This window comes from Phodopus roborovskii, unplaced genomic scaffold, assembly GCF_943737965.1.
Source record: "Phodopus roborovskii unplaced genomic scaffold, PHOROB, whole genome shotgun sequence".
Classification (NCBI taxonomy): Eukaryota; Metazoa; Chordata; class Mammalia; order Rodentia; family Cricetidae; genus Phodopus; species Phodopus roborovskii.
Genome location: NW_026126514.1, coordinates 18,503,884 through 18,519,701, shown reverse-complemented (window position 1 = coordinate 18,519,701; position 15,818 = coordinate 18,503,884). Strand labels below are relative to the sequence as shown.

Here is a 15,818-nt window from a genome sequence, read left to right as displayed (position 1 = left end):
CTTAATAATTAAAGTCTGGGTTAGAAATAAACCCTGTAGGATTTGTGACTAACTGTTTTAAATAACAATGTGAATTTTCCTCCCACACAACCGATGATCAGCTACTGTTGTCATCGTACTAAAAAAAAAAAAAAAATACCCTTGCAAGATAACCCAGTTTATTTTGTATTATTACTCCAAAGATAAGATTATAGAAGTTACTTTTCCCTAGGCAAAAAGTGCTTTTAAATTATAAATGTAGCTATGAATAACCAAGTTGTCTTCTTGGAAGTTGAAAATTTGGAAGATCCCATGGAACTTGCAAAGGATTTTTGTCTTTTGCTTCATGAATTACTCAGAAGATCAACTATGTATGCTCACAAGAAAAATGACTTCCTTGGAATGTCACTGGATTCCAAGATTCTGTCATTGATTAACAGGCTGATAGCTTGATTCAAAGATTCTATCGTCGTTGTCATCTAAAGGGTTATGAAGGCAAGGGGTAGGACCCATTATGTCTAGCAAGGTTTGGGGAAAAGAGAAACCTGCTACTGTATAAGAGCTATCATTAAATCCCTGACCATCTCACAGAAACGGAAGAAAGACACCTCCCCCCTTTCTGGAATTTATGGTAGCTGCTCAGGACATGTGACACTGGGCGATGCTGTTTGGAATCAAACATTGGGAATCTGCAGTCTCACAGTGATTCGTTCACACAGCTAGTTACCAAATGATAGACGCTCGGAAATACACAAACCATCCTTTCCTCGACACAACTAACATCCCTGAGGCCCCTTGAGGGAAGAGCTTTGGGAGGCTGGGGAGGATGAGAGGGACCGGTATCTTTACCCCAAGGTTCAGAGGCCTCCCCACATTTAAAGCTCTCAACGATGGTGGCACAGCTTTGGAGGAATGCTGAGCCTTCGCCTCGGAGAGAGGGAAAAGCTACTTGGGCGCAGGAAGGGGGTACTGGAGCCATGGAGCGCAACCAGCTCCCTCAGACTCCAGGGATGCGGGCGCATCAGCAGCTTCTGGAAGCCGGAGAAAAACCCAAATGCCTCCAGGAAGACCCGGGGGAGGTGCCTGCTCGCTGACTGCCAGCAGCGGAAGGAGAAGGAGCAACCTCCGCGTTGCGTTGCGCTGCGCTAGCGGGAGGTGGGTGGGCGCACAGACCCCAGCTGCAAAGCAAGCGCCAAGAGCCGTCGACAGGCAGCAGCAACCCACTCGCGATCCGGAGGGCTTCTCACGCCCCTGCTCCGAGGTGACAGCACCCAAGCTCGGAAGGAAACGGGGCGAGGGATGAATCATCCCGCTCCACTCCTCCCTCCCGGCCCGCGCTCCAAGCCCCTCCCGAGATCCCGCAGCAGCCAGCGAGCGAAGCCGCGGCTCCAGCTCCGACTCCAGTGAGCCCCCTGTGGCCTGCAGAGGAAAGGAGACAGACAGGGCGGGGGGCCAATGAGAACGCCGCTCTCACGGCCGCCGTCCGCTGAGCTTCGGCTCCCTGGCGGGGCGGGGCTAGCCGCGGCAGGGGGCGGGCCCGGGCTGGCGCGCAGCGCAGAGGCTCAGCGGCCGGCAGAGAGAGCGCGACGCGGGGAGCCGGCGCCTAGGCGACGCGGGAAGGCGCCACCACCGCCGCCGCTGGCCAAGGTGCTGGACACCACAGGCCCATCCGTAGCTTCGCCGGGTCAAACGTCCTCTACTGCAGCCGCTGCTGCCTCGCTTCCAGCCAGGTCCCCATGGAAGAGATGGAAGAAGAGTTAAAATGTCCTGTGTGTGGCTCCTTCTATCGGGAGCCCATCATCCTGCCCTGCTCTCACAATTTATGTCAGGCGTGCGCCCGCAACATCCTGGTGCAGACCCCGGAGTCCGAGTCCCCCCAGAGCCGCCGGGCCTCGGGCTCTGGGGTCTCCGACTATGACTATCTGGACCTGGACAAGATGAGCCTATACAGCGAGGCGGACAGCGGCTATGGCTCCTACGGAGGTTTCGCCAGCGCCCCCACTACCCCGTGCCAGAAGTCGCCCAACGGCGTCCGCGTTTTCCCCCCTGCTATGCCGCCACCGCCCACCCACCTGTCACCGGCTTTGGCCCCGGTTCCCCGCAACTCCTGCATCACCTGTCCCCAGTGCCACCGCAGCCTCATCTTGGATGACCGGGGGCTTCGCGGCTTCCCCAAGAACCGCGTCCTGGAAGGGGTCATCGACCGCTACCAACAGAGCAAAGCCGCGGCCCTCAAGTGCCAGCTCTGCGAGAAAGCGCCCAAAGAAGCCACGGTCATGTGTGAACAGTGCGACGTCTTCTACTGCGACCCCTGCCGCCTGCGCTGCCACCCGCCGCGGGGGCCCCTAGCCAAACACCGCTTGGTGCCCCCGGCCCAGGGCCGCGTAAGCCGGCGACTGAGCCCACGCAAGGTCTCCACCTGCACTGACCACGAGCTGGAGAACCACAGCATGTACTGCGTGCAGTGCAAGATGCCGGTGTGCTACCAGTGCCTGGAGGAGGGCAAACACTCCAGCCACGAAGTCAAGGCTTTGGGGGCCATGTGGAAATTGCACAAGGTGAGTCCTATATAACCCACCCCTGAATTCCCGCGCCCTGGGTCCTCCAGGTTCCCTCTTAGGGTCACAGCGCATCCCAGTGGGGGCGCAGTGCAGGTGCCTTTGGCGTCTGCCTTGTGAGCTGGTGCATTGCAGGAGGTTCTGGGGACATTTGATGCGATGCACGGAAGTTGAATGTCTCCAGGGAGCTGTTGCAGGGATGTCATAGCGTGGGTTTCCCTCCCCAGGCAGTCTTGCCTGTGAGCTGGGCCCAAAGCGCCCCCTCTTCAGTCTGCAGACTATGGCCGCCACCACCTTAGGGCAAAGCCTACGTGGCTTGACAGAGGCGCGCGGGTGGCAAAGGCCTCCAGTGCAGGGTGGGCTGAGGACAAGAGAGAAGGGGGGCAGGCGGTGCGATGGGGTTGCGCGGACCTCAGGGGGCTGTCTCAGTAAAGGAAGGCAGAAGCCCTGATGCAGGGCGGGGGCGGGGAGAGACTCCGCTGGCTGAATACTGATGAGTCTGCTCTGAGCTGGACCTGATGCTCCAGTTGGAATGGAAACTGTTCCCGGTGCCTACAACTCTAGCAGGTGGAGAGATCCTGCGGTCCCAAGGCAAGCAGTCTGTCTGGGCCTCGACCCTCGGGGGTGGGGGACCTGAGGCCGGAGCAGAAGGACCAGAGTGTTTTAAGCGGTCGCGTCCTAAAACGGTCATGTCCCCCAAACCCTCATTCCACTAGGGTTCAAACCTTCCCCTTTCCGTAGCTGCATGTGCAAACTTTGAGACACCTGTTAGCAGAGTTGTCTTTTGCCCCCTTTTGATGGAGCCTCTCCAGGGCTACTGAGAAAAGAATGCCTGTAACATGTTGTCATGTGACTCCTCTACTTCGATGGCTTCCTGTGGTTCTCAGATCACCCTTAGAACATTCTAGCAAAATCCTCTTGACATCTTCCACTTGGCCTCTTCCACTCATTGACTATCCAATCTGTGTTTCTTGCTGTCCTTCACCCAACACCAGGGGCGCGGGGAGGGCTGCCCTCTGCCTAAGCCTTTACATTGGGTGTTCTTTCCTGAAATTTTCTTCCCTAAAGTCTAGACAGGGCCACTCCCTCCCTGGCCTGCTTGGCTTTGCTCTGATGTGAATAAAGGCCAGATAGAGGCTTTGCTGACCTGCCTCAGACAACCCTTCCCTCCCTGCTTTATTTTTCTCAGTAGATCCTATCACCCTCTAGCATGACAACATATATTAATTACGCTGTTTTGTGCTTATTTATTGGCCCTCCCCCAACACACACAAAGCAGGAAGATAAGCTTTGTGAGGAAAGCCCTCTTTATAACAATGGGCCCAGGTTGCTTAGTAGGAAGGGGAGCACTTGCAGAGATGTGCTGTAAGGCAGTTTAGTTGGAGAGGTACGACAGCTGCCCAGCATTGTCACAGGAGAAACTGTCTTTAGACCACAGGGCTGTCTGCCCACAGATAAGGCAATGACTTTGAGAGGCACCTACGCTGCGGTTATGATCGGAGCAGCAATAATGACTGGGACACGAAAAGACAAATGCCAGCATTTTCAGCAATCATTGGGGACTTTCGCGACTCTTCCCCTGTCTCTGTTTCCCAAGTGACAAGGGATTTATGGCGTGTGCCACCATGCCCAGCGCTCCAATTATACTTCTAAAAATGACATTTGATTTCCAAAGTTTGAAAAATTGTAGTTCTTAGCCATTTCTCCCCTTCATATAAAGATTAATCACTCAAACTCATAACTGTAGTCTGGACATAGTTGACCTATAGTTGAATTTCTCCACGAAGTGTCTGAGAAGTTAATCCCCCTGCCTGAGACCCTAGTGCTATAATTGGGTGTTACACAACATTGCTTGCCATGGATAGCACATGTTCTATCCATGAAGACCAAATGGAACCTTCAGATCCATGCCAAGACCCATGTACAGTTGAAATGTCAAGCCTGTTTGTTAACTTGACAATGAAAATTGTGGGTAGACATTATGGTTGAAAAATTTATATCTGCTTTAAAAAAATTACAAAAAGAAACCCCATGCTGGAAGACCATGTACTGTCTGACTTTTGGCATATTTTTCCAGAATAATAAATCAGTATCATTTTGTCCAGGTAACCAAATGGCCTGGAAAAGTTGGGCAGGAAAATGGTAGATTTTAATATTCAGTTGTCATCTGTTAGAACACTGAACATTACTCCTTAACTTTATTTTTCCTTAACAATATAATATGGTACTTCTTCATTTACTCTCTCTGTAAGTGCGCCTGAGCCAGAATTGCTATGACCTTCAAAACATAGGCGAGCAAAAGGACTATACCTCCTTCTCTCAGAGTTGGGTACTCAGTTCTGAATGTTGTCATTCATAGTCTATGACACTAACCATTTCTACTGATGAAGAAAATACTATAAATATATATCAATTAGGCAAAAGGCATCAACTCAAATACTCAAGCCCAAATAGTTTTCAAGTAGTTTTAGCATCTGGCTAAAATGTATTGACAGTTTACCAAATTAATTTTTTTATATTCATGATATTTGAAATCCATAAATAATACATGAAATAATAGTCCAAGCCAAATATCTGATATCAGTTTTAAACTATATCAGCATTTATTCTATTCCTTTATCCAAGTCAGGCTGACAGAAAAACTTGCAATACAAATGAGGTTTGTAGACATTTTGAAATAGGTATTAGAAACTACTATTAAAATTGCTTGTAATTTTCAGCTGTCCCCAAGAGCTTCAGGAGTCTTAAACTCTTGATTTTATGAATCACTGACTCAATAAATGTTTCATAAGCTTTCTTCCATGTTTGCGGTCTAAGCAAAGATTCCTTCCTTCCTCCCTCCCTCCCTCCCTTCCTTTCTTCCTTCCTTTCCCCTAAACATGTGCTACTACTCATCCTGATATTGTCTCAAATGATTCTTTTTTTTAAATTACTTTTAAAATTAATTAACTTTGGTGTTTTGAGACAGAGTCTTATGTAGTCCAGGCTGCCCTCTAACTAGCTGTGTAGCCAGGATGACTTTGAACTCCTGATCCTCCTGCCCTAACCTCCAACCAGGTTCCTTCTTTTTAAAAACAAAGATTTACAATTTAATCACTTAAACTAAGCCATCAGTTGATTACACTTTCATTTCTAAACTATGCTGGAAAAGTATTTGCTTAGCTGTAGCATTTATATGAAAATGTCATAAATGATGCCTCCAAAATAGCATTCTGTTAACCATACATTACAGTGTGTTGCAATATATGTCCTTGTGGTTACAGTACTCAGTAGCCTATATTTGTGCCTTTTTCTTTCTATTAATTTTCTTGAGGAAGACAGAACAATGTGTGTATAATATAAACATTCTTACAGGTCTTATGACAATATTGCTGAGGAGAAAACTGTACCCCTTAAACTGAGGCACTGTGAAAAACAAAAACTTTGTATCTTCTTTCATGACTTGTGTCCTTTACCCCCATTCAGTTTTTCTACTTCTAATTTGTGTCATGAATCTTTTTGGTTTTGGTGGTAGAAAAGTGCATACAATATATTCAAAACTGAATGTGCAAAGTTTAATGTGAAGTGTCACAGCTTCTGTTCCAAACGTCCATTGTAACGGTAAAGAAGTTCCTTGAGTTATAAGAACTTTGGTGCTCTGGTTAATTTTGGTGTGTTGCATTTCCTGTCTTCCTTCCTTCTTTCTTTCCTTCTTTCCTTCCTTCCTTCCTTTCTGTCTTTTGACACAGGGTTTCGACGGGTAGCTCTGACTGTCCTTGGACTTACTATGTAGACCAGGCTGGCCTAGTCAACAGAGATCCTCTTGCCTCTCCCTCCCAGGCACTGGAAAGAAAGGTGTACACTACCACTTCCTATTTTTTCCAATGCTCTCTCTGTGTGTGTGTGTGTGTGTGTGTGTTTACTTATTTGCAAGTTTGGTTCAATAAAGTTTAGAAAATTTAAATAATGAACAACGAAGTAGCTAGAGGACAGGAGGCTCCAAAACTGAAGGGCTACTTACTCTCATGATTAAATGAGTCTCGTGCCTCTCTGTCACTCACAAGGATGCAAAGAACTTCAATGGTATTCCCAAAATTATTTGAAAAAATAGTGTAAAATGTTTGCAAACTATTAATTTCGGTTTGTATAAAGTTTGCGATAACCCATCCCCTGTCATCTGTTGTCTGGTAACTAGAGATAATATCCACACACAAGTTATGGTTTCAACTGGAAAATAAATGGCACATTTCACACCTACATGAGCTAATGGACTATTTGGTGTGTATGACACTGTGCAGGCTTTGAATACCCTTCTCTGAAATACTTGAAGTATTTCAGGTTTTTTTTTTAATTTTGGAATATTTACATATACATAGTAAAGTATCTTAGGATAGGATCCAAACTTAAGCCCAGAAGTTACTTGTTTTATATACATTTTATTTAAATAGCCTGGCGGTCATTTTATACAGATTTTTAAAGTACTAGGCTGTGATGGAGACTCACCTGAGGTTAGGGAGGAATTTTCCACTTGTACAATCTAAAAATCAGTTTGGGTTTTGAGGTATTTTCAGATTTTAGATTTACAGATTAGAGATGCTCAACCCATAACCTTGACATCCAGGGTAGGAGAAGGACCTTTTATGTGAAAATAAAATGTGAAATAGCACAATAGTTGCAAATATTATCCTTGTAAAGAACAGGAACCAGCTTAGGTGATGGTGGAAGATTTCGTGGGAAGTACAACAAAACCTGCCTTCCAGGGAGATGAAATTGGCATGCCAGCATTCACTGTGTCAGTCAGGTTGGACCACATGAGACCTCAGAGACTTCAATTTCTCATTCATATCAATGTCATCGTCCTTTTTTTTTCTCCTTAGCTAGTTCATGATGTCTTATCTGCCACTCTCAATTGAGAAATCCTGAGTCACAAAAATGGGTGGTTCAAAAAACGCTTAGTCATTTTCACTGGGGATTCTATTGTTTTTAATTCCAGATATTGTCTCTGGAACATTGTATTTACAAGGCTGCATTCTGATGCTGTAACTACAAACACAGAGGCAGTGTTAGTTCAGTGAAGCAGAAATGACAGTAAGTCTACCTGGTCACTTCTACTGATTTCTCTGTCTTCATTGTGAAGCTGTTTGCAAAGAAGGGCAGCTTTACTTAAAAGAGCTCTAAATACCCAGCATATGCCTGATGCACATTTTTAAAGGACCATCTCCTGCAGTTACTGCATCACTAACCAAATCTCTGCCAGTTATAAATTTTGTTTGGATTCAAAGGCAAGAAACCTCTGGTCATGCATAAAAATCCAAAGTCCATTATGTTTATTATTATTATTATTATTTATTTGTGTGTGTGTGTGTGTGTGAAGAGGGTGCTGGGTCTCCTGGAGCTGGAGTTGCAGGCAGTTGTGAGCCACCAAATGTGGATGCTGGGAATTCAACACCAGATCTCTGTAAGAGCAGCAAGTGCTCTTAACTGTTGAGCCACCTTTCCAGCCCTGCTGATCTATACCCGAGGTCAGAAGTTCTCAAACTTTATTCCCAGTAATTCTCCATAGTTACATAAGTTTGGAACTCTCCATTGTAAATGTCCTCCTGACACATCCCATTGTACAATGTCATACCATCATGGTACTATATGGCGGTCATCATTTGTTCACAGTTTCACTTCCTGTGGTTTCGGTTATTGAAGTCAATCAGAGTTCAAACGTATTCATTGAAAAATTCCAGTGGTAACACTTTCTACGTCTTAAATTGTTTGCCATTCTGGATGACGTGATGGACTCTTGTACCATTCTGGTCTGTTCACTCAGGATGTGCTTCACCCCTTTTCCAAGTATCCACTGTGTAGCCTCAGTTGGGCGCTTGATCCATTAACTGATGTATTACTGTAGGATAGCAATGTTTGAGTTTAAGTAACCCTTATGTCATAGCCACACATTCTGTCACAATGCCTATACCATCCACCTCAGTTCACCTCATCATGTAGGTATATCGCATGTCATCACAAGAACCATAAATATAACTTATTTTGAAAGAGAGACCCTATACACATAACTTTTACTATACATTGTATATTCAAATGAAAAGGGTACTTTGTTTCTTCATCTATAATATTTATGAACGTATTTTTGAAAACGCAAATATATGTTTAAAGCCATACCTGGGAGTCTGATCTGTGTTTACTGTCAATTTCTTCTTGCACCTTTGCTTGTGGAATCAGTTGAGCCTTCTTAATCATTTTTCCTGTGATCACCCAAGAAAACTGTACACTCTCTAGGATACACAGGCACATGACCCAGGTATGCCAATTAAACACTTAGGGACAATAAATTATGAAAAGACCTATTATAAAATAATCTCTTGGTATACACATAATTATACTATTTATTAGGGACAAAAAGTAAATTTATTTACTGGTGAGATAGATGTGCTCTTTTTTGCATAAGAAATTAAATTTTGACTGAGGGTTTGCAAAATGTCTTCAGTATCTTCCAGAGTTGATCAATATTTTAGTAATTGTCAATGTTGAAAACACTTAAGTAAGCAAAAGAATAGCAGGAGCATGTCCATGGCATTGCAGCTGGAAATTCTGTCCTACTGCAAGTCATCCATTCAACATCTTTGTTGTTGTAGTTGCTGTTTTCAAGACAGGGCTTCTCTATGTGGCCCTGGCTGTCCTGGAACTTGCTTAATAGACCAGGCTGGCCTCAAGCTCAGAACTCAGAGATCTGCCTGCTTCTTCGTCCCAAGCACTGGGATTAAAGGTGTGTACCACCACCGCCCAGCTCAACAAATTTTTATAAAACTCAAATGTCAACTTAGTATGAAACATTCTAATCCGAAGGTGTACTAATTTGATACTTAAATACTCATGAATGTCAGTGGGAAAATATTTTCAAAGTCTTTGTTTTTTGTGGGGGGTGATTAAAATATTACATTTCGACAAGAGCAGAAAACTTTGTAGGAACACAGCAAACACTACAATTCATAACACACAGGAACCTCAGATCTGGGTGAGATGTCTCAGGTAGCGTCTGCTGGCATTGCTGGGTTTGATCACTCCCATAGTACCGACTGCAAATGTTCTGTATTCAGAACCAAGTGGCTGGCTGGGAAGCCACACATTACAAACACCTCAGATTCATTATGTACGTCTGATCATACTATGTTCTCAGCCTTTTACTGTTCCCAAATATTCTGTGACTATTACATTTAGTGCCACATGAAGTTGCAACCCACGGCAGAAGCCATGGGCTGTCCCTTTCATGAACAGACATGGTTTAGAAACATATTTAAGCTCTGCCAAACAAAATTGTGACTCACAAGCCTTGCTGTGGTCGTCTGAAGGTGGCCCTGTAGAAGCTTACTTCCCAGAGCAGCAGTGTGGAGAGGTGGGACCCTGAGTGTAGTTAGGCCAGAGAACTCTGCCTCAGGGAATGGGTGGATCGCATATGGCTGGACTCCCGATGAGAGAATGAGTTTGGGCCCTCTCTCATTTTCTCTCCCTCGTGAGGTGCTTCCTACTGTGTCGTGATGCAGCAGATGGTCCTCAGCTGATGCAGGCTTTTGATCTTCTAAAACAGTGAGCCAAGTACATCTCTGTTATGAATTACCCTGTAAAGCAGCACAAATGGATAAGGACACTTGCATAAAATCAAAACTGCATGTTCTTGCTAACTGCTCTGATCCTTAAGGATGTAGCTTCGGAAAGTTTCACTGAACATTGCTTTTTAGTGTTGAGATAGGTGCTTTTGTGAGCAAGTGGGCTTCATATATGTTCAATTCTCATCTGAGGCTGATGCACAGAAGCTGACCCAATGGCCACAGTTTGGCTTTATTGAGATGTTTGTTTCTCTTCTTTATTCTTACTTTGCTTGAAGCTTGTATTCTAAGGAACAACTGACAATACATACTCATCATTGTGTCCATGATCCAGAAAACATCTGAGAGAGATATTTGAGCTGCTATTTTTATTATTCCAAGGCATCGTCTGTCTCTGAACAAAGCAGTTGGCAGAAGTGGACAAAGGTGGGTACCTAAAACAGGTAACCTAGTGCAGGCAACCTAGTGACTTCAGAGTAAAACCCCGGGCCATCAAATACACATAGGCTAAAGAGCAAGCTCAAGTGCAAAGCTGAGCAAGATTCCAGAACATACTCTATTGTGATCACCCTTTCTTGATGGTCTGTAGTTTTTTTTTTTTTTTTTCATTACAGCAAATGACCAACAGCTGACTGTACTACACACCCACATCATCTGTTGTGATATTTACACCCTTGCCAGGACAGAATGATTCATGAAGCCTATAAAGCTACATTGCTTATGCTCGACCATCCTCCCTCTCACACCTGTGAAATGTTATCCCAAGAGCATTCGTCACATAAAGTCGAATGTAAAAATCAGACTTCCATCCAATCCAATAAATCTTCTGTGGCAGGGATAAATCCATGGGGCTTCTAACAAGCAGCTCTTATTGATTTTATTGACCATCAATCATCTAGCCAAGTCTTAGCAAGGAAATACAATAAACAGCTTTCAGCACTAACCAAAGGGGAAGACTGCTGTTTACAAGCTGCCTGTGGTATCTGGCCAGTTTTCTGCCACAATGGAAGTCAGCCCACCATTGGTGGAGCTAAAACATGGAATGGCGTCAAATACACTCTTCTCCATTTCCCACTTTGAGAAACGAGAAAAATAGGATGTTGGAATTTGTATGAATGCCGAATTTCCAGAATGGCTCTAACAAGTTCAGCATTAAGGGTACTGTATTTGACCAATCTCAGTAGACTCAAAATGGCACATGCACACGTGTACCTAACATAGAACATGGATTCATTGAAAGCTGCTTCTGGGAATGGAACCTGTGGCCTCTCACATGCTTGACAAGTGCTCTACTATGTCCTTAGCCTTTCTCCCTTCCTTCCTTCCTTTCTTTCTTTCTCTTTCTTTTTCTCCTTCCCTCCTTTCTTTTGTTTTGAGACAAAGTGTCACTAAGTGTCCTAGGTTGGCCTTGAACTTGCAATCCTCCAGTAACTGGGATTACTATTTTTATTTAAATATTTTCCAAATTATCAAGATTTCACAGTTTTTATGTTTGAGCTCGTGTTTAGCCATTTGCATTGATAGTCCACAGGAACTGTCATTTGGATGGAAGTAACTGCCTCACACTTAACATGCCCAGAGCAGAGCTCCTTGACTCTCTCCCACTGGTAACCATGGACTGCCTCTTTTTGTTCTGAATAAGATCTGAAGGATGTAATTCTTCAGTGGAGCCAATTGAGACAGGAGAATGGGGCAGGCAGAACAAGGTGGTAGGGCCTTCCCAAAAGCCTTAGAAAATTAGCATATGAGAAAACAAGTTGGCAAAAAGGAGGGCTGGGCCCCCTAGCCTCACCCAGCTGCATAGCAACTAAAACTAGCTGGAGTGCTGGCCCAGACACAGAGTCCTATGGTTGTTTTAATATTAAAATGCACACCTGTATGTGGAGATTTAAGATGTTGAAGCATATGACCCATGAAGCTGTATGTAGAACTCCATGTAACAAGGCAAGTGTAGAAAAGCTGATGCTATGCTCAGGCTGGGCCATAAAAGCTCCCTTGTGTCCTGCACTCCCATCTGAGCCACTGAAGGCCTTTCTTGGGCCTTTGTTAGGCCAGCTTCCCCTCTTGGGAGTGTGTCCCTCCTTAGTAAGTTCCCTCACTTTGCTGCATGTCCTGTGTTGCTATCTTAGTTCTGGAATACAAGAACTTGGTAGTCCCTCGAAAGGTTTCCACCAAACCCCCAGATCTGCTGGTGCCAAGTGAGGAATATTGGTTTCAAGACTCAAGATACCACTTTAAGTACTTCAGACCTGCACATTCTTCAGAATTGCAGCATTAGAAACAATGACTAATTAGGAACAAATCTAAAGTTCTAGAATCATCGAATAAGGAAGCCAGGTAAGAGGGAATCCCAGACAAGGCTTTCATAACCTTAACCACTTACATCCCAAGCTCACAGTCCCCAAGGACATTCTCTGATGTTGCCTATGGACTTCTCTCCACACTATGAGACAGATACCATTACCGATCTCATTACAAATGAGGAAACAGAGGCCAAGAAGGCAAGAAACCCAAAGTGACAGCTAACAGGCGACAGAGTCAGACTATTGGCTTTGTGCATTCACTGTTGCGATGACCAATGTCACGCAAGCCTCCTGCTCAACCTCAGCCCCGAAAGGATGCTAACTCTCACATGGAGATAGCAGCCCCCTCTCAGTATATAAACCATTGACTCTTTTACAGCTTAATTCAGTAGCTTTCAGTCGATTTATTCACAGAGATGTGCAACCAGCACCACAGTGGAATCCCACATCTTCATTATTCAGAAAGAATCCCCCATCTGCGTTTAGACCCTCAATACTCCATTCTGTCCTCAGCACTTGGAAACTGCTAGACGCTTCCTGTGTTTGTGGATTTGACCAATCTGGGTATTCCATACAAACTTAGTAACAGGATGTGCTCCCTGACTTCTCCCACTTGTATGGTTTCAGGGTCCCCTCCTTTGAAGAGTGGGTTAAACGTCCGGAGTATTAGATGTGTCATGCTTGTTTTTGTAAGCACACATGGTGAGCACATTTGCTCCCACATCTCAGAGATTGTACATAATGCTGCCTGGACTTCTATGCACAGGCCTTTGTGTGGATGGTTTCTGTCCAGATGGCTCCACCATTTAAAAAGCATAGGAACATCTCAGAGCAGCAGACACACTTCCCCTGAGTTCCCCATCCTGACTGTGGTGATGGAGTCCACTTCTGCAAACAACCATAAAGCTCTAGCCCTGCTGTGCTCTCTGTTAATTGAGAGTTGTAAACAGACATTTTTCTCCCACCTACCTGTTCCCAAATTCTGGGTGGCCACTTCCCAAATAATTGACTTGGAGGCTTAATATTACTTATAAATGCTTGGCCCATAGCTAAGGCTTGTTACTAGCTAACACTTACATTTTAAGTTAACTCTGTATTCCTTATTTGTGCTCTGCCATGGGGCAGTACCTTTATTAGCATGGCACGATCATCTCCTGCTCCCTCTTTGGCTGGCTGGTGACTCCTGACTCTGTCCTTCTCCTTCTCACCATCCTTAGTTTGGTTGCCCCGGCATAGACTTCCTGCCTGGCTACTGGCCAACCAGTGTTTTATTAAACCAATTTGAGTGACATATCTTTACAGTGTACAAAAGGATTATTCCATAGCAGAGAGTCACCGTTGTGAAATTTTAAAAAGCAAGTTAAGGTGTCAAAATACTAGATTCTTCCTGTGCAGTGGAAAGTTATAAACTGATAGAATGGGGCACTGGGTCTTACACATTGATTGCCCAACTCCTTCCAAGGTCAGAAAAAAGATCAGAACACTTCTTTAGGTTACCAAAGTCATGTGGTGTATCTTATTGTTTTTTTTTTAACCACTTTATTTTATTGAATTTACATTAAGAATTCTGAATATCCAAGGGCCCATTTTTAATTGCTCTGTGTATGTGTGTGTGCATGGGTGAGCATGCATTAGTATGTGTGTGCCTGTTTATTTGATGAGACTCAATTGAAGTAGGATTTTTCCCTTTGGGGGACTCTCCCATGATCCCAGGCACCCACAATCACTGGTTTTTGTTCTTTTGGTTTTTTTGATTGTTGGTTTTCTATATTCTATGTCTATAATCACCAAAGTTTATTAACTTGTTTTGCTATTGTTGTTCTTTAAGGGGGAATTGTGTATATTTATGCCATTAAATTGATGTCTCTTCTTTATTATAACACCCTCTACCTCTATAAACACTAGCTTTCAGTAAGACAGAACCTTCGTCAAAAGGATCTGCCTGACACCACCATCCCTCTCCACTCTCCTGTGGTCCTCTGTGGAGCTCCTGGTTTCTGCCAACCTGTCTACAAGCACCTCCACCTCCCTTCGTGCTCTCTGCAGTTGTTGCTTTGCAGTGCTGGAACTAGCTAGGCAAGCTCTTTGATCCCAAGCTGGACCCCAGCCCAGCCTGACTTCTCAGTCCTCTCCAAGGCTTGCTCTCATTGGCATGTCTGGTAGGGTCAGCCAGCTGCTGACGCTTTGCCCAGGAGCTGCTGGGGAGTCTCCCTAGCCACACCTTGTGCCTTGTGCCTCCTCTGCCTTCCTGTAGCCATTGGCTTTCTCAGCCCAGGCTTTTTTCCTGCCAAAGGTCCAAGTGATGGCAGCTCCTCAAATCACAGTGTGTAGCATCTTTAGGGCTGGCATGGATCCCAGCAATATATTAATGTAATATATTTGGCCAACAACATGTAATATTAAAATAAGTTTACAACATACACATCAGGGTCGTTTGAAATGTTCTCACAGTCATCATGGTTTGAGAGGTGTCATAAAGTGATTTCATTAAATGCAACACAGAATCTATTGACATATAGCCACCCGCAGTGGTGGTGTGCACCTTTAGTCCCAGCACTCAGGAGGCAGAGGCAGAGAGGCAGAGAGGCAGAGAGGCAGAGAGGCAGAGGCAGAGGCAGAGAGGCAGAGAGGCAGAGAGGCAGAGGCAGAGAGGCAGAGAGGCAGAGGCAGAGAGGCAGAGGCAGAGAGGCAGAGAGGCAGAGAGGCAGAGAGGCAGAGAGGCAGAGAGGCAGAGAGGCAGAGAGGCAGAGAGGCAGAGAGGCAGAGGCAGAGGCAGAGAGGCAGAGAGGCAGAGGCAGAGAGGCAGAGAGGCAGAGGCAGAGAGGCAGAGAGGCAGAGGCAGAGAGGCAGAGGCAAAGGCAGGTGAATCTATGTGAGTTTGAGGTCAGCCTGGTCTATAGAGCAAGTGCAGGACAGGTTCCAAAGATACACAGAGAAACCCTGTCTCGAAAAAAGGAAAGGAAGGAAGGAAGAAGATAGAATAGAATTTTTGTGGTGTTGATGGTGGTCCTAGGGATTAAACGCAGGGGCCCATGCATAACTGCCGAGCTATCTCTCCCTATTCATTTTACTTTTATTTGAAGACAGAGTTTTGCTAGGTTGCCCTTAATATCCACTAACTCCATTCTCTTTCCTGACTCAGCCTCCCAAGTAGCTGAGAGTTTGGGCATCATCACACTATCCATCTTAGAACAAACACTGAATAGAACCTGGACATTCTGCTTACACTGAGGAATGGAAATAAAAAAAGTAATTCAAAAATTTCATCTGCAAATGGGAGATGATTAAATTAGTCAGTAGAAAGTTATTATTTAAATTGAAAGCTGACAAAGACTGGCCAATTAATTATTCTTTCCTAACTATGGCCAGAGAGTTCAATTATATTTTCC

General features: G+C 44.9%; 1 protein-coding gene across 8 annotated transcripts in view; it reads left to right on the top strand.

Moving 5' to 3' along the window:
• The first annotated feature begins 1,519 nt into the window (after positions 1-1,519).
• Trim9 (tripartite motif containing 9) overlaps positions 1,520-15,818 on the top strand; it is a 98,983-nt gene continuing 84,684 nt past the window's right edge. For 5 of the 8 annotated variants that reach the window (XM_051195949.1, XM_051195945.1, XM_051195946.1 and 2 more), the window contains exon 1: positions 1,520-2,537. In XM_051195949.1, the coding sequence (XP_051051906.1) occupies positions 1,716-2,537 (822 nt within the window). In that variant the 5' untranslated portion in view covers positions 1,520-1,715. The remainder of the gene's footprint in view (positions 2,538-15,818) is intronic. The other 3 variants (XM_051195948.1, XM_051195952.1, XM_051195951.1) reach the window with 2 other exon arrangements.